Below are 23,071 nucleotides of genomic sequence, written 5' to 3'. Positions count from 1 at the left end.
CAGAGACTGGTCATAGCATTCTGAGAGTAAAACAGATTTGTTAGTTCTTCTGGCAGTTGACGGTATCGTCAATATAATTCAAAGGCATGAGTTCTTCTGCAGTCTTTCTTGTTCGGGTGTTGACTGGGGATCGAGTAAAATGAAATCCTCAAGCACTGCAATATTCTTTTCCATTTATTTCAACGTTGCAATGGTCCAGTTGTGGGGATTTTTGTTTTTCTTACGTTGAACTGTGAGATCCATACTGAAGGCTACAGTCTTTAATCTTCATCAGTAAATGCTTCAAGTCCTTGGGCTTTCAGCTAGCAAGGTTGTGTCCTCTGCATTGCAGCAGGTTGAGAATGAGTCTGCCTTCAGTCCTGATGCCACCTTCTTTTCCCTCCAGTCCGGTTTCACAGATTCTACCACTCGGCGCGAAGACGGAACGCATGCATCTGGTAGCTCGATGCACAGCTTTCCTGATTTTGAAACCCCGCCCGCAGCAGTCCCTTGTTATTTCCCAGTGACTGTCTGCTGGTCTGCACACAGGTTCCACGCGAGCCCAATTGAATGTTCTGAAATGTGCATTCTCCCCAATGTTATCCATAACCCGTTATCATCCACACAGTTTGCATGGTCAATAAGACACAGGGAAGAGATCTTTAAAAACAAGCAAACATGAGTGTCTCCTTTGTATGGCAGTTGAGATAAATTCTTCATTGTCTTGCCTTGCCTACTTACACAAGGGTCTTCCAAGTTGGTGAGAAATGCCATTACCATTGAATTCAATTTGTCCTCAGACTACTTGATGGTCCCCCATCTCCACCCCCACCACGGCCTTATCTCCAAGACCTTCCCTCTCTCCATTTGCTGGGCAAGCAAACATGGTCTCCAAGTAGCAGACTGGTTCCCTCTCCCTCTGCTCCTGCTTCATCAGTGGAAGCAGAAAACGGTGCAGAAAGATACATTAAACATTTACCAACGACCATTTTCTGTCACAATTAAAAAGTCAAATACTTACAGCTAAACAGTAGACATTTTTGAAGCCCTTTACTCGTTTGCAACAGCTAGAAAGCGCAGATATCTTCCTGTTTTCCCCGCCTTCCCCTTTTAACTTTGTACTTCCTCTTTTTCCTCTAGGCATGCCGATCCTTTTTTTTTTTTTTTTTTTAAAGTATACACACCAACCCGCCACCTCTTTTTTCAAAGACAGTCGATGCTGCCTCTGGTGATTCCTCATTTGGAGGTACATGAAAGTTTGGAAAAGAATGAGTTTAAAACAGTATCTTAAGTAGCAAGAATTCCTCTCATCATCTGGCCCGTTTTAAGGAGGATAATTCTTGAAAACATACTGGTTCGTCTGACGGTGCTATAGACCTCTACAAATTAATTGACACTGCTTAGTTCAAGAGGTACAGCCTAATCCTCCTTTTTGGACTTGAACTTAATGGCCTGCTTCCAAAGCTCAGAATATCGCAATACATGACAGTGTGCAACTTTAGAGACTAAGTCATCAAAGACACTGCTGCTTCCTTCTTGCTCATTTCCTCTCAAACCACTCACTCTGCAGGAAGTCACCTGTTAGTTGTGAAGACACTCAACTTCTGGAGAGGACGCATTACAAGGAACTAAGGTTTTCTGCCAACCACCGTCTCGGTGAGCCCTCTTGGAAGTGGATACTCAAGTGCAAGTTAAAGCCATTAGAACCCCGAGTCAGACCACCAAGCAACCCTTGAACCACAGGAACTGTGAAATGATAAACATTTGCAAGTGTTTGTACTTTGGAACAATAATAAATGTTGCTAAGTTTGGAACAATTGGTCAATATGCAAAAGATAATCAAGATGGTACTCATGATCACTAATTTTTTTTCAACAAATCAACAGATCTCAAATGTTGAAGATATTTTGCTACTATGAATTGGTGAAGATGAAAAAAAGCAAGCAATGTGGTGCAATTGAATCACTTATGACTTTTCTTTCTGTAATTGTGACAGGAGTCATACTGGTGTAGTGGGTAACTCATTGGGCTGCAAACTGCAAGGTCGGCCGCCTGAAACCACCAGCCATCCTGCCAGGCATACACGCCGCCTCTCGGAAGCAGGAGAGAATCACGACCATTAAGAAAGAACCGCCAGAAGAGCTCGTCCCAAATCCCTCTGCAGAGAAGACACAGTAGAAGCGACCACAGGCCAGAGCAGTGGGTTTCTTTGCCCGTGGGAGGAGGAAAGCTGAGTGAAGATCTTTGGGTAGGAGACTGGCATTCAGAGTATCTGTCAGAGCTAAGAAACACTGGGAAGGATGGTTGCTATCGGACTACAATAAAAGAGTTGGGAGGATGGTGGCGTGTCTGGCCTCTGTCGCATAGTAATTATCCTTGGGCAAATGTGGAACTGGATTTTTCTTCCCTCTTGTAGAGATGACATGGGCCAAGGGTGGCTCCCAAACTATTTGCTCGATCAATCAAAAGCTGTATAAAACCAGGACCATTTGCTCTTTCATTTAAATTCAGCATAGACTTTAGTTTCCACACTGGTAGAAGAGAAGCAAATAGGAATATTTACTAAGAGGACTTACTAAGAAGCATTACAGAGTATTTCACGCTGTATAGAACACTTTTGCATATGTGATCTTAGCTCATAAAAGATGAATACAGATGTTTCATACATGAGGGGAATTAAAAAAATTCATGGAAAAAATGAATTAAAAGATAATATGTTTTCCACTAAATCTTTGAAGGCTATGTGGATGAAGTTGAGAGATATTGCTATAAAATCATAGAAACTTCTATTAAACCAAATATCAAAATGTGAAGCTACTGTTTTTTAACCTCTCCTTCTTAACTCTTCCCCAGAGTATATTGTGTCTTTGCACTTACAGCCCACCAGAAAGGGACTCAAATCATGATCCCCTTAAATGTTCTTTGAGTTTGGGGAATAAACATAAATCTACCAGGGCAATACCAGGGCTGTGGGCTGGACCTGACACAGTTTCCCAAGGAAATTCCCCCTAGGACTGCCCTTGCCTCGTGAATGACCAGGTGTATTGCTATAATGGAAACAATGTCTTTCTGACCCTTTTCCCAACAAGACAAATTTCTCAGACTTTTTCACAGCAAGCCCCAGTGATCATCCTGTGTTCTCCAAGAAAATCTATTAAGATGATTCCTTTGGGATCCCCCAAAGGACTTGCCATTACCTTCTGAGCTGATCTTGAATTGAACTAGATCAAAAGATCCCCTTGGAATCCACCGGTGTTGATAGAGCGTTCTTTCTTTCAGACAACCTGTTGAGGTTGCTATTAAAAAACTCTTCGGCTCTTAGGTTGCCTTAAAATAAAAGGATTTTCAAAAACATACTGATTTTGTTTTGCCAACCTGTTGGTTGCTCTGAGTGGCTGCAACCGTGGTTTCAGACATGGAAGCACTGTGAAGATGGTGCAGAAGCGGGCCCTGCTTTGCTCTGCTGTGTATGGGTCCCCCGGGTTGGAACTGACTCAGTGCCACAGAGTAACAACAGGGTGGCAATCAACAGAGAGGCAATCAACTCCATGGCGGTGAGTTTGGAGTGAGAAGGAGTGGATGACCAGTGAATACTGAGAGACGATGTCTGCAGGCATCTAATGGTTGCAAAAACATGCTTAAACATGGTTCGTTTGGAATAAACCTGAACATGCATGAACTGGACTTCTATTGGGGACATCACTTTAACCAAAACATAGGCAGGGTATTTAATTATCACCATCAAAAGTATTTTATCTGGGTCAGCTATTACACAAAGAAGAGCTTTTTTCTTATCTGCAATTGGTTCTAGATCTCTAATACTCATCGGAAGTAGTTGTGGTTGTTAGGTGCCATCGAGTCAGTTCTGACCCATAGAGCCCCGGGCACAACAGAAGGAAACACGGTCCGGTCCTGCTCCACCCTCACACCTGTTCCTATGGCTGAGTCCATTCTTCCAGCCATGGTGCCAATCCATCTCCTGGAGGGCTTCTCTTTCACGATTCCTCCACTTTACCAAACATGATGTCCTTCTTCAAGGCTGGTCTCTGGAGACAATAAATCCAAAGTATGTAGGGCAAAGTCTTGCCATCTTTCCCTCTAAGGAGCACACTGGCCTTATTCTTCCAAGACAGATCGTTTTGTCCTTACAGCAACTCCTGGTACTTTCTATCTTCTTCTCCAGTGCCACAGTTCAAATGCATCGTTTTCTTCAGTCTTCCTTATTCAATGTCCAACTTTCACATGTGTATGAGAAGACTCATTAGTAGGGCCTATGTGAAGTTCCTCAAAATTAAAAGTAGAAATTAAATTAAAATTATATGCTGGGATGATTATCTTGAATGTGTCGGTGAAGGTAAAACATAACATTTAGTGTGAATCAAATGTTCTGAGCAGTAAAAATAAGATATCACCTGTGTAGAGGTAGTCTACCACTAATTTAATCTTTCATCTTGAGATTTTATTCACTCCTTTTTCTAGACCAGTAGTATAGTCTCAGGAATTTAGCCTATTAGCACAATGCTTTCTATGCATTTTTTTCAAAGAAGCATTTTTCCCCCATAGGAAAATGGTCATCCTCTGCTTCCCCATAAGGTACACTTATTACTTAAAAGGGAAATGTGGAAGGAAGATGGGGGGACAATTACCACCATCGTAACAAGACAGATACATACAAATGGAACCCAGAAAGCACTTGTTTTAGTTCTAGTTCTAAAACAGAGCTGCAAGAATGAATATTCCAAAGGAATAGACGCAATGAACAATTTATAAGTAAAAAAAAAATACAACACATAGCCAGACATTTATTAACGACTAAAATAGAGCTAGGTCAACCGACAGTCTATGATTAAGCCTTGTTTACTTCCACCTAGTTTGACTCAGAATTAAAAGATTTCACATAAAACTAAAAAGTCGATCTATTCCCAGCTTGTTGACACTGCAGCTGGTAGGTGGTGTCGAGCGGGTTCCAATTCACGGTGACCCCGGGCCCAGCAGAAGGACGCACTGCCTGGTCTTGTCCATCTGCACAACTGTCATGTTTGAGTCACTCCCCAACCCATCTTGTTGAGGGTCTTCCAAGCTCATAAAATGCAAGGACGTCCTCGTTGACACTGTGAGCACAAGGTCATAGGCAGGATTCACTCTGCCTCCTCTCATGGAAACCAACTACCAGGGGCCACCTTGATGCAGTTCTCTTCTTAAAATTGGAAGGGGGATACATCAAGGTTTGGGTGTATAAACCCACAGATCTCCCTCTTCTCCAAGTGCTCTAGTTCCCCCAATTCACAGTCTCTGTCCTTTGAATTCGCATGCTGAATCTTCAACTCATTGACATTTATCGTGACTCTTTGTACTGATACCTAATTTTTTGTTGTATACGGTCTACTTTCCCCCCGATTTTGAACAATATCCTCACTGCCTAGATCATGGCTCCACAAATGTAGCGATTCCATAATTATTTGTCAAAACAAGATAATGTAGGAGAAATTAATGAGACGCCTATTTTTAAATGAGCAGGTTTAGAAAAATGGTTCCTGTCGTCTTCATAAAATATATCTGTTTAGCATTGAAAGGGCAGTGTCTGGGGTGAGGTTGGCATCACGGGGCATGACATCACATCTGAGGCAAGGGGAGACTGCAAAAACACTTCTGTTCCTAAAGCAAAGCCACAAGAGAGAGTACTGCAGGCAAATAAGCGCAAGGGTAATCTCAAACAATTTTGGTGGAGAAATGGATGAGACAAAACAAGAGTCTTTCAAATGGACAGACACGGGACCAAAGTTCAAAGTCGAGGAAGCATTCGCTTTTGTCCACTGCAGTTTGAATTAAACATCTGACTCTATTAACGACTTGTTTTTCTTCCAAATCAGGGTGACACAATGATCTTGAGGAGGCAGTAAATCTGATTCAGAGTACCATAAACATCGCATTAAATTAGCTGCTACTTTAAAAGAAATCTCTTCAGGACTTTATTTTCCCATTATTTATTTTTATTTTTTTTTTATAGTTCAGTGGCATTAATTAATTACACCCAGCAATTGTGCAGTCATCCCCGGGATCTACTTCTGAAGTTCTCATCGCTGCAGACAAACACTCAGGATCCCTGCAGCACACACTCCCCATTCTTGCCCAACGCCCAGTCCCTGCTAACTGCTTTATCAAGGCCTTCTCTCTCTGCACCTGCCTATTCTAGTTATGTCACACCAGTGGTAAACTATGTCGCTTCACCTCCCTTAGAATGAGATGTTTAGGGTTCACCTCATGGTAGCATGTATCAGAATGCCACTTCTTTCTGTGGTTGGATAAGAAGTATCCATTGTTTGAAGGAGCAACATTGTGTGCATCCACTCATCTGTGGATTGACACTTGAATTGTTTCTATCTGTTGCCAATTGAGAACAATGCTACAAGGAATCAGTATTTCAAGTATCTCCAGGGGTAGTGTTTTAAAGGAAGATGCAGATAACTAGATATTTATCTAAAAGAAATTCCTTTTTCACATTGTAAAAAAAGTATCATACATTATTTAATTGTGATATTTCCCACTAAGCATTACAAGGATATTAACAAGTATGATAAAGTAAAAACAGGATACAAAAATAGTGATCTGAAATGTAAACTCTCATCTAATTTACAATAGAAAAGTTACAAAAGAAAGAACAAAGTTGATATCAAAAGAAGAGAAAAAAGTTAAAATCAAAACTAAATAAATAAATAAAATAATTCAACACAGTCTCCAAATCGGGTTCCTACTTAATAACTGGAGTTGACATTGAACAAACCAACAGAAAAACAAACTCACTACCATTGAGTCAATGCTGACTCACAGCACCCCCTGTGGGTTTCAGGAGTAGAAAGCCCAGTCTTTCTCTCTGGGAGCTACTAGTGGTTTCCAAGAGGCCGAACATGCAGATCACAGCCCCACACATAACCACTACAGGACCAGGGCCCCTTGCTTACAATGAAAGGCATTATATATAAAACAGAATGGTCCCATTCCGATCAGTAAGAACTTTGCAGAGAAATTGCTTTATTCCGTAATGCCCCTCCTCACACTTCCTCTAAATGGTCTCCAGGGACAATTCAGCAGGCACTGAATGACACCTTAGGAATGTGATCAAGAGCTCGGAATGTCGGTGGGTTACATTGGTGCAGGCCCTAAAAATACATTCATTTACTCCACGTCACGCAATGAGCAGTACTTCAAGCAGGATAGCATTTAGAAATAGGCCATCAGAGCACAGACGGAAAGTGTTGAATTCTCCTGCGCTCTTTACTAAACATAAAAGAATCCTGTCTGGTTACCGAAATGTTTAGGCCAAGTGACAAAAATAAAAACTGGTCCACATATCCAGGTCTGACCAATCTAGCAACTGTCAGACAGAAACGGAATAACAACCTGAGAAGTTCACAAACAGTGATGTGAAGGCTTTTTCATTATTCTTCCTGAGTATCATGGTTTTCTGGAATAGACTGGCCCAGATTAAGGTGATGCATGAGATGAGGTCTTGTAACTCCCCAGCCTCCGCACAACTGCTTGCTTACTGGATGAATCCCTCTTATGGTTGTTGGGTGCCACCAAGTCGGCCACCCACGGCCACAGGGATGTGGCACAAACTGAAGCACTGCCTGATCCCGTGCCGTCCCCACCATCATTGCTACATTTGGTTGCTGCCGTTGCGCCAATCTCTCTCGTTGAGCGTCTTCCCCTTCCACTGACCCTCTCATCCAGCAAGCATGATGGTCTCTCCTAATAAGATGTCCAAACACATGACAGGCTATCTCTCCATCTCCCCCTCAAAGGAGCATTCTGGCTATACATTTTCCAAGACAGACTTATTTGTTCTTTTGGCAGTCTATGGTATATTCGATATTCTTTGCCAACAACAAAATTCCAAGCATCCATTCTTCAGTTTCTTTACTCATTATCCAGCTTTCATCTGCATGGAAATATCAGAGGCATCAAAGTGACACCTTCGCTTTTTAACATCTTAAAGAGGACTTGTCCCGCAGATAAAGCACGGAAGAGAAGGGCTACAGGGACCCCACTCCCTCGGTCTCTGCTTGATTTAACAGTCTGTCAGCAGAGTGGCGTACGCACAAGTCTCCTTGTGTCCATCTTTGGGAGTCACACTGAATCCACCAAGGTGCCCTCCTTCCACAACTCAGCAGCCATTTAGATGTGTGCTTCAGTTTACCAGGAAAATGCTAACAGGATCGGGAGCTGACTGCAGCCGTCGTCCTTAGTGGAATTTTCTTTAATCCTCTTTCCCTATCTTATGATCCTGAGGTCAGAACGTCTCAGGAGCCCTAATGCCAGGATGGTGAAATGCTCAGCCTCTAACCAGAGTTGAGAGTTGGAACTTTCCAGATGCGCAGCAGAAGAAAACACCTGGCCCGTGTCGCTGAGAAGGTCGCACACTAGGACTGTGATCCTAGCAAGACTGCTGGGAGTCAGAATCGGCGACATGCAATGACAAAAGTTCTTTCATCTACAGCCTGACCAGCTTTCTTCTCGCCTGTTAGCTCCCTTTACTTGTTCGCTTTATTTACTCCCCAGCCCCTACCAGTAGCTCGCTGACCTTTCCAAAATCAATCTCTAGCCTCCTCAAGCATCTTCAGTGTTTTTTATCTACTGTACCCATTAGCCCCATTCTTTTAGGAAATAGACTGCAAAAAAAAATTGCCCCCCCAAAAAAAATCATTTCCCCAACTCCTCTGACACATAACTGATGAAACACGTAGTTCTGCCTTCTAAAAATCATCTGTGAATCTACTGAACTTGTTTAAGACATTAGTAGAAAGAATTCCTGAACATTTTCATTAGCTGAAACTTACTTTGTGAGAAGAGGAGGCAAATGAGAAACTGAGATGTTTAAACCTGAAAATCCTCTTAATTTTGCAACCATTTTTGACATATCTTCAGCAAAATTTTACTTGCATGTGACATGAATGATACTCTGATTGTTTCCATTTCTCTTGGATCACTTTTTTTTTGGAATGGGCACAAACATGGAACTCTTTCTGTTGGTTGGCCAGGTGGCTGCTGTCCAAATTTCCTGGCATATCATTGAGTACACTAGTGAGAACTTCCTGTGCTTCATCAGTTTTTAGAAACATATTAGGTATCACTAAAACCTTGTTCCATCTATTCCTGAAGCCTTGTTTTTGGCTAGTGCCTTCAATGCAGCTTGGAATTTGTTCAATACCCTTAGTTCTTTATCACATGCTGCCGGATTGAATGTCAACCAGCTCTTTTTGGAACACCAATTCTGTGTATTCTTTCCATCTTTTTTTGATGTTTCCATGGTTGTTCAATATTTGGCCCATAGACTCCTTTACTATTACAACTCAACGCTTAAATTTTTTTCTTCAAGCTAGGAGGCAAAGAGCATTTATAGAGGTCTAGACAAAGACATGTACATGCAAATATATATATGAGGATGGGGAAATAGATCTATGTGTCTATATTTATAGGTTTAGTATTAAGGTGGCGGAAGGACCTTGGGCCTGTACTCAAGCACTCCCTCAATGAATACTTTCTTCTATTAAATTGGCACTCTGTGATGCTCACCCTCCTGACACAACTGCTGAAGCCAAAGCGGGTGAACAAGCAAATGTGGTGAAGAAAGCTGATGGTGCCAGGCTACCAAAAGATATAGTGTCTGGGGTCTTAAAGGCTTGGAGATAAACAAGCGGCCATCGAGCTCAAAAGCAACAAAGCCCACATGGAAGAACACAACAGCCTGTGTGACCATGTGGTCCCGAAGGGATCAGTTATCAGGCATCAAAGAACAAACAAACAAACAAATCATATAATTGGCTGCACACCTCCAAGATACGATCGCCGAGGCCAAACGGGTACATAGGCAAATGTGGCGAAGAAAGCTGATGGTGCCCGGCTATCAAAGAGATAGTGTCTGGGGTCTTAAAGACTTGAAGGTGAACAAGCGGCCATCTAGCTCAGAAGCAACAAAGCCCACATGGAGGAAGCACACCAGCCAGTGCGATCACGAGGTGCCAAAGGGATCACGTATAAGGCATCATCCAAAAAAAAAAAAAATACCATAGAGAATGAAGGGGAAAGTGCAGAGTGGAGACCCAAAGCCCATTTGTTGGCCACTGGAGATCCCCTCACAGAAGGGTCTAGGGGAGGAGATGAGTCAGTCATGGTGCGATGTAGCACCGATGAAGAATACAGCTTTCCCCCCAATCCTGGATGCTTCCTCCCCGCCAACTACCATGATCCGAATTCTACCTTGCAAGACTGGATAGAGCAGAGGTTGTACACTGGTGCATATAGGAGCTGGAGGCACAGGGAATCCAGGGTGGATGATACCTCAGGACCAGGGATGTGAGGGGCGATACTGGGAGAGTAGAGGGTGAGTGGGTTGGAAAGGGGGAACTGATTACAAGGATCTACATGTGACCTCCTCCCTGGGGGACAGACAACAGAGAAGTGGGTGAAGGGAGATGCTGGATAGGGCAAGATATGACAAAATAATAATCTATAAATTATCAAGGGCTCATGAGGGAAAGGGGAGTGGGGAGGGAGGGAAAAAAAAGAGGACCCGATGCAAAGGGCTTAAGTGGAGAGCAAATGCTTTGAAAATGATTATGGCAAAGAATGTACAGATGTGCTTTATACAACTGATGTATGTATATGTATGGATTGTGATAAGAGTTGTATGAGCCCCTAATAAAATGTTAAAAATATTTTTTTCTTCTTCAGTGTTTTCAGCTTGGGAAATGCCAAATATGTTCTTCCCTTTGGGATTTTATAACTCCACAGTTGTGCACATTTCATTATTATACTTTACTTTGTCTTCTTAATACACACCTTTATAAATTTTCTATTCAGCTCTTTAATTTCACCATTTATTCTATTTGCTTTAACTACCACCCACAATAAAAAAAAAATATTACCCAAACCAACTGCCACCAAGTCAAGTAATTCACAGTAACCTTCTCTGGCAGAGTACAACTGCTCCATATGGCTTCTTTCTTTTTAATCATTTTATTGGGGGCTCATACAACTCTTATCACAATCCATACATCCATCTATTGGGTAAAGCACATTTGTACATTCGTTACCTTCATCATTCTCAAAACATTTGCACTCCACTCAAGCTCCTGACATCAGCTCATTTTTCCCCTCCCTCCCCGCTCCCCACTTCCTCATGAACCCTTGATAATTTATAAATTATCAGTCATATCTTACACTGTCCGACGTCTCCCTTCATCACTTTTCTGCTGTCTGTCCCCCAGGGAGGAGGTTATATGTAGATCCCTGCAATCGGTTTCCCCTTTCCACCCCACCCTCCCTCTGCCCTCCAGGTCACCACTGATCCTGAAGGGATCATCCGTCCTGGATTCCTTGTGTTTCCATAGAGTTTCTTAAGGTATAAATATTTTTTTGGAAGCAGAATGTCTCACCTTTCTCCTAAGAAGGGACTGGTGGGTTTGAACTACTGACCTTTAGGTGGGCATCCTTGTGCTTCAACCATCGCCCCATCAGTGCCCCCTTACCATTGTCCACACTACCCAACAATTCCCCTCCTAGATAATAATTGCCCAAGAGAAATGACAATATATTTCCATGTACACACAGAACTGAACAGAAACAGTGACAGTAGCTTACTTCAAAATTGACAAAATCTGGAAACAACACTAATGTTTATAAATGAATGAATAAGCAATTTGTGGCAGTCATAAGCCATAATAAACTATGTACAACATGCATGAATCTCAAAAGCACTGTAATACATGAAAGAATATAGACTCAAAGACTAAACAGATGTGGCATCCTTGAAAATGCAGAATAGTAGTAAAGGAAGCATATCCATGACTGAAGGGCAAGTGTTGGGGAGGGCAGAAGATCGCCTAGAAAGGAGTATGTAAAGGGGGGGTGTTTGAGGGGTTGGAACAGTTCCGTATCTTTACTGCCACGGTAGTTATATGACTGCATAATAAGTATTTGTCAGAACTCATCACGTGCACACTTGCGATAGGTGAATTTTATACCAAGTACATTATACTTCAACACAACGGTTCTCTTAAAAACATTAAGCCGTCTTCAGTTGTAGTCTTTTTTTTTTAATTATTTAAAAACATATTATTGGGGGCTCATACAACTCTTATCACAATCCATCCATCTATCCATTGTGTCAAGCACATTTGTACATTTGTTGTCATCGTCATTCTCAAACATTTGCTTTCTGCTTGAGCCCTTTGTTTTGTTTCTTTTTGTGTGTGTTTTTTTGTTTTGTTTTTAATTTTAACAATTTATTAGGGGCTCATACAATTCTTATCACAGTTCATACATATACATACATCAATTGTATACAGCACATCTGTACAGTTCCTGCCCTAATCATTTTTTTCTCCTCTTTTCTTTTTTTACATTTTATTAGGGACCCATACAACTCTTGTCACCATCCATACATATACATACATCAGGGGGGGGGGTAAGGAAGTGGTGTTAACAAACCCAGAGACAAGGGAAAAACATGGGACCCCAAATGGTAGAGAAGGGGGAGTGGCAGGCATGGTGGGAAATGATCAAGGGTAAGGTTGCTTATAGAAGAGGTATACTCTAACCCAGGTGGCAATGAAGCATGGTAGTAGGGCAGGAGGAAAGTCAAGGGAGATGGAGGAAAGAGCTAGGAGTCAAAGGGCATTCATGGAGGTCTAGACAAAGACATGTACATGCAAATATATGTAGGAAGATGGGGAAATAGATCTATGCGTCTATATTTATAGGTCAAGTATTAAGGTGGCGGAAGGACCTTGGGCCTCTACTCAAACACTCCCTCAATGCATGAATACCTTCTTTTATTAAATGGGAACTCTATGATACTCACTCTCCCGACACAATGGCTGGAGCCAAAGTGGGTGAACAAGTAAATGTGGTGAAGAAAGCTGATGGTGCCCGGCTATCAAAAGAGATAGTGACTGGGGTCTTAAAGGCTTGAAGATAAACAAGCGGCCATCTAGCTCAGAAGCAACAAAGTCCACATGGAAGAACACACCAGCCAGTGTGATAGAGTGGTCCCAAAAGGATCAGTTACCAGGCATCAAAGAACAAAAAATCATATCATTGACTGCACACCTCCATGATAGGATTGCTGAAGACAAATGGGTGCATAAGCAAATGTGGTGAAGAAAGCTGATGGTGCCGGGCTATCAAAAGAGATAAGTGTCTGGGGTCTTAAAGGCTTGAAGGTGAACAAGCGGCCATCTAGCTCAGAAGCAAAAAAGCCCACATGGAAAAAGCACACCGGCCAGTGCGATCACGAGGTGCCAAGGGACCAGGTATAAGGCATCATGCAAAAAAAACAACGATATAAGTGTGTGTATATATGTGTATATGTATATATATACCATATTAAATGAAGGGGGAAGTGCAGAGTGGAGACCCAAGGCCCAAGTGTCGGCCAATGGAGATCCCCTCATAGAGGGGTTTAGGAGAGGAGATGGGTTAATTAGGGTGCGAGGTAGTACCGATGAAGAACACAGCTTTCCCCCAGATCCTGGATGCTTCCTCCCCCCAACTACCATGATCCGAATTCTACCTTGCAGGACTGGATAGGGCAGAGGTTGTACACTGGTACATATGAGGGCTGGAGGTACAGGGAATCCAGGGTGGATGATACCTTCAGGACCAAGGGTGTGAGGGGCGATGCTGGGAGAGTGGAGGGTGAGTGGGTTGGAAGGGGGGAACTGATTACAAGAATCCACATGTGACCTCTTCCCTGGGAGAGGGACAGCAGAGAAGGGGGGAAGGGAGACTCCGGATAGGGCAAGATATGACAAAATAACGAGGTATAAATTACCAAGGGCACATGAGGGAGGGGGGAAAGGGGAGGGAGGGGGAAAAAAAAGAGGACCTGATGCAAGGGGCTTAAGTGGAGAGCAAATGCTTTGAGAATGATTGGGGCAGGGAATGTATGGATGTGCTTTATACAGTTGTAGTCTTAAAGGTACAGTACATGTATACTCTTTTATAGAAGGCATAGTGCCCCAACTTCGCCTAGGGTCACCCGTTCTCATGAACTCCTCTAAACCCCATGGCTGGCAAGATTCTTCACACTATTTAGAAGAGTTTAATCAGAGCATTGTCTGGGTCACGTCCTTGTGCCAGTGTTTTGGGGGTCCTGATTTCAAAGACTCCTTACCAAATGCTGAGAGTTAGTGGGCTCTAGTTTTCTCCATCTCCCTAATTGTGTAAAACCAAAATCCTTGTTTCATACCTACTTCTGCCATCTAAGATATAGGACATCCAATCGAGTTTGATTCCACATAGCCATCAGATAAATTTTTAGCACAAACACTCCCCAAAATACTGCAAGAGACATTTTGCATTTGACCTAACTGGCAAACTTATTCATAACATATTAGCATCACTGCTACCTCAGCATTCAGGAATGGTCTTTTCAGTTTTACTTATTCATTAATAAGTCAATTAATTATGAATTAACTAATTAACATACTATGCATATCTTTTTAGTAGCAAATATTATTAGTAACAGTTTTTTTTTCATTTTATTTATACAATCTGTATTTTTTTAATCATTTTACTGGGGGCTCTTAGTAACATCTTTTAAGAAACCACTTTGAAGGCACTTATTTTGGTATCACTGAAAGAAAGCGTGGTCGGCAGACCGACAACATCAGCATGGAATCAGCCCTTGCTAGAAAAGAATAATCACAGGTTCTACCCTAGACCTACAAGATTCAGAGCCTGCTGCATTTTAATATGATCCCCAGATGACTCATAAGCACATTAATATTTTAGAAGAACAGATTTCGGATTATTCTCAGAAGAGAAGACTACGGGATGAATTGGAGCGAAACTGGTGCAGGCTGTCCTAATGAAAATAAATTAGAAAACACCGTGAAACAGAAATGTCTCTGGATCTTGTTAACAAATTCGATGGACAACAGAAAAGAAAATGCCATAAATATAAATGAAAGAGGAACAACAAAGTGTTTCTACTACTTTTGGAAAAAATTCCTAACTCTGGCTACACAGTACAATAACACGGGAGCTTTAAGAAACATTAATACCTGGATCCAAACCCCAAAGATCCAGATTTAATTGACCTGGGGGGAATTCTGGACAGTATGGTTTTTAAAACTGCTCCCCAGGTGATTCTAAAGTGCAATTAAGGTTAATTGCCACTGGTTATGGGTCTTTCGATGTTTTCATTTTGAGTAGTGATTCTGAAATCTGACTAGGAATATTTAGGGAGCTTTGGAAATACAGCTAGATTCCACCCTACAGATTCTGACTTAATTAATGATTGTTTAGAAGGTCCCCCAATTAGCTGGAAAATACAACCAGGATTGAGCCCTTTCACTTAAAATATGCAGCTTAATTTATAATATAGTAACTAGCTTTATTTAAACATGTACAAAAGGAAGAGGAAACTCAGTGGTGACAGAATTAAAATCTTCTAGTTAAGTAAAATATGAACCAACATACATTTACATTTCATGACTTCCCAGCATATTTTGCACAATTACTTAGAATTAGCTACTTTCCCATTTTTTTCAGAACCTCACTTTGAATCCAAAGATATCAGCTGAGGACCATTGCAATAGAAGACACATTTACAAAATGAGAATGACTTAAACACTTACCTAAAATATAATATGAAATGAACTGGTTTCAACCTCAACTATAATTTTATATTGCAATACCAGAACAAGATTTTCTGGGAAAGGGGAGAAAGACGTCTGAAATTTAATTATAAATCAAAGACTACAGCTCATTCTCCTCCAGGGCTGAATCCCTCAACTGAACTCTAAATAAAGAACATCAAGGTGAACATCCAAGGACTTTATCATTAATTTAGCACTATAGTATTTTAAATATGTGCCCAGTAAGCAACACTATTTTCAAAGCAGAAAAATATTTACAAATAACCTTTTATAAAATGGAAAATTGGCTTACCTCTTCCCTATGATTCTTAATTGGCATACAGAGAATACTTTGGGTCCTGTAGCCTGTAATTTGGTCCACTTCAGCATTGAACCGAGGGTCCTAGTAAGGAAAAAGAAATTCAATTTCTGTTCAAAGACTGATTCGATTTTTCCGATTTATAAGATTAGAGATATCTAACTGTAGACTTACCTCGTTACTCAGAGTTACAATTTCATCATTGTGAAAGCCATCAAACCTTGCAAGTACACGTCATTTAGACAAAGATGAATTAGTATTTAGAAGAAACAAAAACTATACAGTTTACGCAAATAATAACAAAGGAATAAAGGACATTCAAAAGTTAGCCACTTTAGGTGGTCTTCCTTAAATTCAGGCTAAAGGCAGCATCTCCTCACCGGTCCTGATTTGCACGTCCCTGCAGCTCAGTGTTTGAGCCTTCTCTGCCTTAAAGGACAATTAGCTCTCGCTCTGAAACGTCTCCTATGAACCTGGACCACCTCCAACTTCCCCAACATGATTTTAGCTTCTTTTGTGAAGACTGTTTATACATCTCATGAAACCCTGTACTTATATTTCAGCGGTTTCTGAGTGTTTTCATCTTTTTTGGGGGGGGAGAATGACCTTAATTCAGACTATAAACAATCTAAGGTCAGGAACGAATCTCCTCAACCCTTTGCATGTCCTCTTTTACAAAACACTTCACGACCATCCAACACGAAAGGACTTTGGGAAAGGTATGAGAGTTCTAAATGTGGGCGATGAAAAAGAATGGAGGCGGCTATTTCACATTAAATCGTGGACTGGAAAGAAGGAAAATTAAGTAGTAAGTTCTCTAAAACACTCCAAACAGGTTCTACGCAGTCCTTTATAAGTCATGGCGACCTGATGCGCACAGAGCACAACTGTGCTCCAAGACCTGCCAGTGGCCGGTGTTCCCCAAGCCATCTCTAAGTGAACCTGAACCATCCACTTTGGGGTTGGCAGTCAAGTACATGATTCCATCCAGGAATTCCAAAGCCTCTAGGAGAGGTCTGTTTTGGTCTTGTCATTTCATTCTTCATACAAGCCTAATGCCACTGCGTCGAATCCAGCCGAGAGCGATCCTACATAGGATATCTGAGACTAGGAATCTCTACAGGAGTAGACAGCCTCATCTTTCTCCCACGGAGGGGCTGCTGGGATTGAAAGCGCAGCAGCAAAAACGTGCTGAATGAAATCCACAGACATCTCTACAGGAAACAAGAGGAGAGTGAAAACAAGACATTCCCAAACCCAAATTTCTGAAGGTCCACACTGCCCTTTCATGGTCTCTGTGAGTGGGAATCAACGCGATGGCAGTGAGTTTGTTTTTTGGATTAATAATCATTACAGAGGCTGAGGTCAAGCCCTTCTCCTAGGGAGCCGCTGGGCAGGTCTGAATCAACCTGGGGCTGTACCATTGCACCACTAGCCAAAAACCAAACCCACTGCCACTCAGCGGATTCCAGCTCTCAGCAAGCGTGAGTGACAGAGTAGAACCGCCCCAAGTGTCCAAAGGCTGTGTGTCGTCTTCTCTGAAGCAGAGTGCCACATCTGTAGTTTGAACTACTGACATTCACAATAGTCACCACGAGCTCAACGGCTGAGGCACCTTCATTCTCACTGCAATCCATTCGACTCCGACTCCTATCCGACCCTGTAGGAGAGAGCTGAACTGCTCCTGTGGGTTTCTCAGAAGCTGTCTTGTCTTTCCTGGGTGGAGTGGCTGCTGGTTTTGAATCACTGACTTTGAGGTCAACAGCCCACCGGGGCACCTCCATTAAGATAAGGAACTACCGGTAGGTGTTCCAAGATAATCTTACTTCTCAAATAGAAAGAAACCACCTAACCACTTTGAAGATAATTGATTTCATTATTAAATGTTATACCTTCTGATCATTAATTGAACAATATCCCACATTCAAGGGAATGAGATGCGTCATCAGCTGGAGCAGGAGGTGGTGTGCTGAGCCGATCATGGGCACTGGTGGCCTAATCGACGAGAATTGTGGGTCAAAGTTGTGGACGTTGCCTTATAGTTTAAAGATGTCAACGTGTTATTAATATTAAAAATGAATTCTCCAATTACTATACTCGATTTCAAAGTTTCAAATAAGTGAACCAAATGGTGATCATTCCTCACAATTAATTTAGCCAATAAGACTACTTTTTATTCATGGCTTGAATCTGAGCATTATTATATTTCATGACCACCTCTAGATAATATGTTATAATGTGTGGTTAGACAAACTCAGATGTGTATTTTAAGTGTATTTTCTTAGCTCATTAACTTTTACAGATAACATACTTAAAGAACAACTTCTGGGGAGGAGGAAGACTTGAAGAAAACATCAGAATGTATTTTGAAATTGTAGCTCCTCTCACAGAAGGCTGGAAATACTGGCACCATGGAGTCGATTCTGACCCATAGTGCCCCCTCAGGACAGAGTGGGACCACCCTGTGGGCTTCTAGGGCTGTCGATCTTTATAGGAGGAGACTGCGCTCTTCACAGGAGTAGAAAGCTTTGTCTTTCTCCCATGGAGCGGCCTAGGGGTTGGAACTACTGACCTTGTGGCTATCAGCTCAATGCATAACCTGCTGCACCATCAGGGTGGGCTCTGGGGCAGTATTCTGATTATTCAAATTTGGATTGTAATGATTGACCGACTTCCACTGTCATTGATTGTAATGATTGACTGATTGAATTGTGATTGCAATGATTGACTGACTTCCACTGCTAATACTAATGTCAATAAGAAGTCACGGAGGATCCCACAGCTTCTAAAGAAATTCCTGGGACATGAAAAACTTCTGCAAAACCCACGGTGAACATACATCGAAAGGGGCCAAGGGTGAAGTGGCAACATGAGGAATCCACAGGCCAAGAGGCTTCCCGCCGGGAGCACTGCGAATCCAGGACACTGGGCCTCTCTGAGAGAGCAGCACAAGAATAAAAGCATTATCGACTTCAGAACAAAGCACACATTGTAGATGACCTAAGGAGGCTAGGTAGATTACATAAAATGCAGACAAGGGAAGACTCCTCGGGCCTGGAGAAGCATGGGACCACACAGACAAATGAAAGCGTTCTCAGCAAAGTTGAAGAGTTCCTGACCCTCCTGTACTTGGGACTGCGGTGCTATTGAAAATCGGAAGTCCAGCTGTCACCTACGACAGGAAGGAAATGCTATCAACTTGGCAGTCATCCTTCAGCCGTGTCCTTCATACCCTTCTCGGATCTGCTAGTGTGATGTTACTATAGAGCCCCAGGAGGTCACGAAGAGCGCTCCAGGAGACAGTTACATTTGTCAAATAGAATCAAGAAAAGAATACATTGCTTTGACAAATTGCACTTCTTCTCCACAGAATGGATTCTGAGAAAGAAAAAGTTCTCAAAAAATTTTTCCTACCTGAACTATCTCATCTCTCCCCAAACCCCTCCCTGTCACCAGTACACGCTACCTTCACCCAAGTTCAAAATCTGAGGCGGTTTCAACTCCTTTTTTCCATTCCCTTCCTTTGCCTATGATCTGCCAAGTCCAGGAGTTTCTACCTCTTCAGCTGAAATCCATTCTCTTTTTGATCTTAAAGGCCAGTTTCCAGGTTTGGGCCTTTACTTTCTCCCCCTGTTAAAATAGTTTTCTTTCCTCTCCGTTTCTAATACGGCTTCCTCTACTCCATTTGATAATTAATATAAAATTCATCTTTCTCAAACACATAGGTAATCAATCACACTAGTTCCCCTTTTACCGGATCCTCAACTGTTCCTCATGGTTCTGAACCACATACATAGCCTTCAGGTTGGCATTCAAGACCCCACTAGTCACCCAACCCTGTTACCCACTGTACCACCTGAGTACCACCCATGTATCTCCACACCGACTGGTTCGCCTACATCTTCTTCAAACTGCTCTTTACATCTGGCTGCCACCAGGCCTAGATCCACTCACAGATCGTACCTACTTCCCAGGGCCCACAGCAGGCACTGCCTCGCTGCCTAGAGATCACCGCCTTGCTTTGAATCCAGCACATTTTGACTGGCACCCGTTATTATCAGCTTCCTCGTATGTTTCAGGAACCCTGGTGGCAGAGGAAGTAAAGCACCGGGCTGCTAACCACCCACAGGCTGCCAGTTCGAACTCACCAGCTGTTCCACCAACAGAGATGAGGCTGCCTGCTCTGCAAAGCTGTACTCTTGGAAAGTCTGGTCTGTCCCACAGGGCTGCTAGCAGTCCCATGGACTCGTGGCAGAGGGTTATTGTGTCACAGCAGGGCCCAGAAAAGCAAGGACCAATAAAATAGTTCGGGCCCTCACATCACATAAGAACAAGCCAAATGCCACCAAATGTCATGCAACTTGTCATGTTTTGTTTGTGTTTAAAACCCATAATTGTATTAGTAAACCAGGGTCATCTTAAACAGGAAATGTAAGAATCTTCTAAGGTAAGCCTTAAGGCCATAGAGACTAGTGGTATTTATAGGGGAAAAAAATGGAAGAAACAGAAAACCTTAGTGCAAAAATGACCATTAAAAAAATTCCAAAGTCTTATTTGTTTAAAAATCAAACAGGTCAAATAAAGAATGAAAGGAAAGTGCATTTAATTGTGGTATCAATTTTGATTTTGAATGAATATGATTGAATGAATTGATGAAGAGAGATGTTTTGGTGGGCTGCTTATTTTCCCCAACAGATTTTGATTCATTTATTTTAAACCTACTATTGTAGAATGTCAACAAAATCTTCAGAAGTTCATGCGAAGGTAACATGATGACTATTTGGTCATTCTTAGGTAAAACTGGGTAAAAAACTAAGAAAATATGACAATGAGATGAGCTATCTTAAATTATCATTAAGGAAGAAACCAGATTTTACTGAGGACCCAATCTTTGAATTTTTATAGAAACTCTCTAAACTCTCGCATTTAAGAGATGGGGAACCTCTTCGATAGAGGCGCTTTAAATAAGTAGGCAAATTATTGTACCGTTTCTCCTGTTTCAAGTGCCTCCACCATTCAAATTAGTCATTCTCACATACATGCCTGCCTCCCACCCACCTGTCCTCTGATGGTTCCCTATTTACCTCATATGCATCTTTGATGTTCAAGGGCTCACCGAGTGCTGCCACGTGTCCCACAATGCCTTTGTTCCATTCTAAGCGGATACAGTTATTTGACGCTTCTTCCAGCGTTGAGCCTTCAGCAACATCAAAGAGGCGGCTGATAAGGAACTTGTCATTGGAGCTGTCCTCACAGACCAGGAACAGGGAGTAGCGGTCAGCAGAGATGAGTCCGTGGATATGCAAAAAAATTTTGTGGCATAAGGCTGTGACATCCAAATGACTAGAAATATCTTTCACTAGTTCCAAGAGCTGTGAGCACGGGTCCCCTTCTTCATTTTCAAATCTTGGGGGGGTTAGAGGCATCTGTGCCTCCTTTTCCGAGTCAGAGAGGAAGCTCAGAGTTCCCTCCGAATCTTTGACAACAATGGGTCTAAGGGGCCGGTCAAACTCAGAGGCAGAGATTTTCCTGGTGGGTGTCCCCGGGACGCTGCTGTCTGCACGAGCGGTCTGCTGCGAGGGGCAGGCGCAGGATTCCGTGTGGCCTCGGGGGCTTTCCTTGCACACAGGGAGGGTGTGAACTCGCTCAGCAAACCATGCGTTGACCATTTCTCTGCAGAACACAACACGCAGACACATTAAACATTTGAAGAGGAGAGGTGCTAGTCCCCCACCCCGACCAAACCCAAACCCGAACTGATGCCTCTTTGTCAATCCACATCATGGTGACCTCGTGTATCAGACACCTGTTCCCTTGGGCTTTGCTGCTGCCATCTTCAGGAAAACATCACCAGCCTTTCTTCTGTAGCTTCTATCCACCCATCTACAGGGCAGACGTTGATGGCAGACCTTGCCCCACCCACGGACCTATGTTAACCCCAGAGGCTGTTACCATCCCTCCCTGTACAGTAAACTCAGATCAGACGAGCATCTCCTTTAAGATAGAAAGTGAAATAGCATGGTTTGGTTAAAACAAGGCAATTTCACACCGAAAAGCCGTGAAAAGACACTTGCTCCAGTGACCAGTTAAATAATGTTGGAATTTCAAATATACCTCTGTAGATTATCTGATTTATAATCCATTGAGCATTGTGGGGGTGGGGGGAGCTTTGGATTAACATTAGGTTTACAGGAATACATATATGGGAGTTAATTCACTGTTCAAAACATATAAAATGTTCTCTTAAAAATATATACAGAGTTTTCAGTTTAAATATTTTGAAATTTAAAAATATAAGATGTACTTAAATGTGGCTGGTTAATATACAAAATTTTGCATCATTCTATCCATATTCTTATATACAGACAGATAGGATTTAGATGCAACAATTGAAAGTAAATTATATCTGGTGGGTAGAAAAATCATAGGCTCTGTAAATGTGATCCTAGTAATGTTCATACAATAAGTAATAATCTTAAAAATATATTTTTTTCTCCTTTCTGGATAGTCTGCTCATATGAAGGAGGAAAAGGACCCCTGGTACCTCTGTAAGCTAGGTGCTGGGCTACCACCCACAAGGTTGGCAGTTCAAACCCACCAAGCTCTCCAAGGGAGAAAGATGAAAGTGTCTACTCCTATAAAGATTTATGGTCTCTGCCACTGTACAGGGTTGTTATGACTCAATGACAGTAAGTTTGAGTAAGTGCATTTTCATAAAGGAAGAAAATTTTAAAGTAATAGTATCTAATTTAAAATCCTCAGTCTAAATTAAAATGAGATTATTTATGTTTTAAGGTACCCTGCCTATGAAATAAGCCTATTTAAGATAAAGTCTTAACAACAATTATATTTTAAAACAACCATACCAAATCAAGCACATCCAAACTAGCATTATTCAATTCAAACTAACCTTCTTTGGAAGCTGTGATTTTCTATCAATTCATGTCAACTCCTAACTTTGGCAACTTTGGAACCCTTCTCTCGAAGCTAGCTCAGGCAATTTATAAGTCAAATAAGAACATTCCTCTCTTCAAAATGTCAGGTCTTATTTTTGCTAGCCCTTCCTCCCAAAATAAACAAAATTAAAAACTTTTTAAAACCTAGGATCTTATCTCAAACACAAGACTTA

General features: G+C 42.0%; 1 protein-coding gene across 1 annotated transcript in view; it reads right to left on the bottom strand.

Moving 5' to 3' along the window:
* The window catches only part of PDE5A (phosphodiesterase 5A), a 130,846-nt gene extending 109,231 nt beyond the window's left edge, over nt 1-21,615 (bottom strand). Inside the window, exons 1-2 of the mRNA XM_075543866.1 lie at nt 21,027-21,615; nt 15,937-16,026 (exon numbers count right to left, since the gene is read on the bottom strand). Of these exons, the coding sequence (XP_075399981.1) occupies nt 15,937-16,026; nt 21,027-21,611 (675 nt within the window). The 5' untranslated portion in view covers nt 21,612-21,615. The remainder of the gene's footprint in view (nt 1-15,936; nt 16,027-21,026) is intronic.
* Nucleotides 21,616-23,071: the final 1,456 nt, after the last annotated feature.

This window comes from Tenrec ecaudatus, chromosome 3 (assembly GCF_050624435.1).
Source record: "Tenrec ecaudatus isolate mTenEca1 chromosome 3, mTenEca1.hap1, whole genome shotgun sequence".
Taxonomy (NCBI): Eukaryota; Metazoa; Chordata; class Mammalia; order Afrosoricida; family Tenrecidae; genus Tenrec; species Tenrec ecaudatus.
Note: the sequence above shows the minus strand (reverse complement) of the source record. Positions and strands in the feature narration are given on the sequence as shown.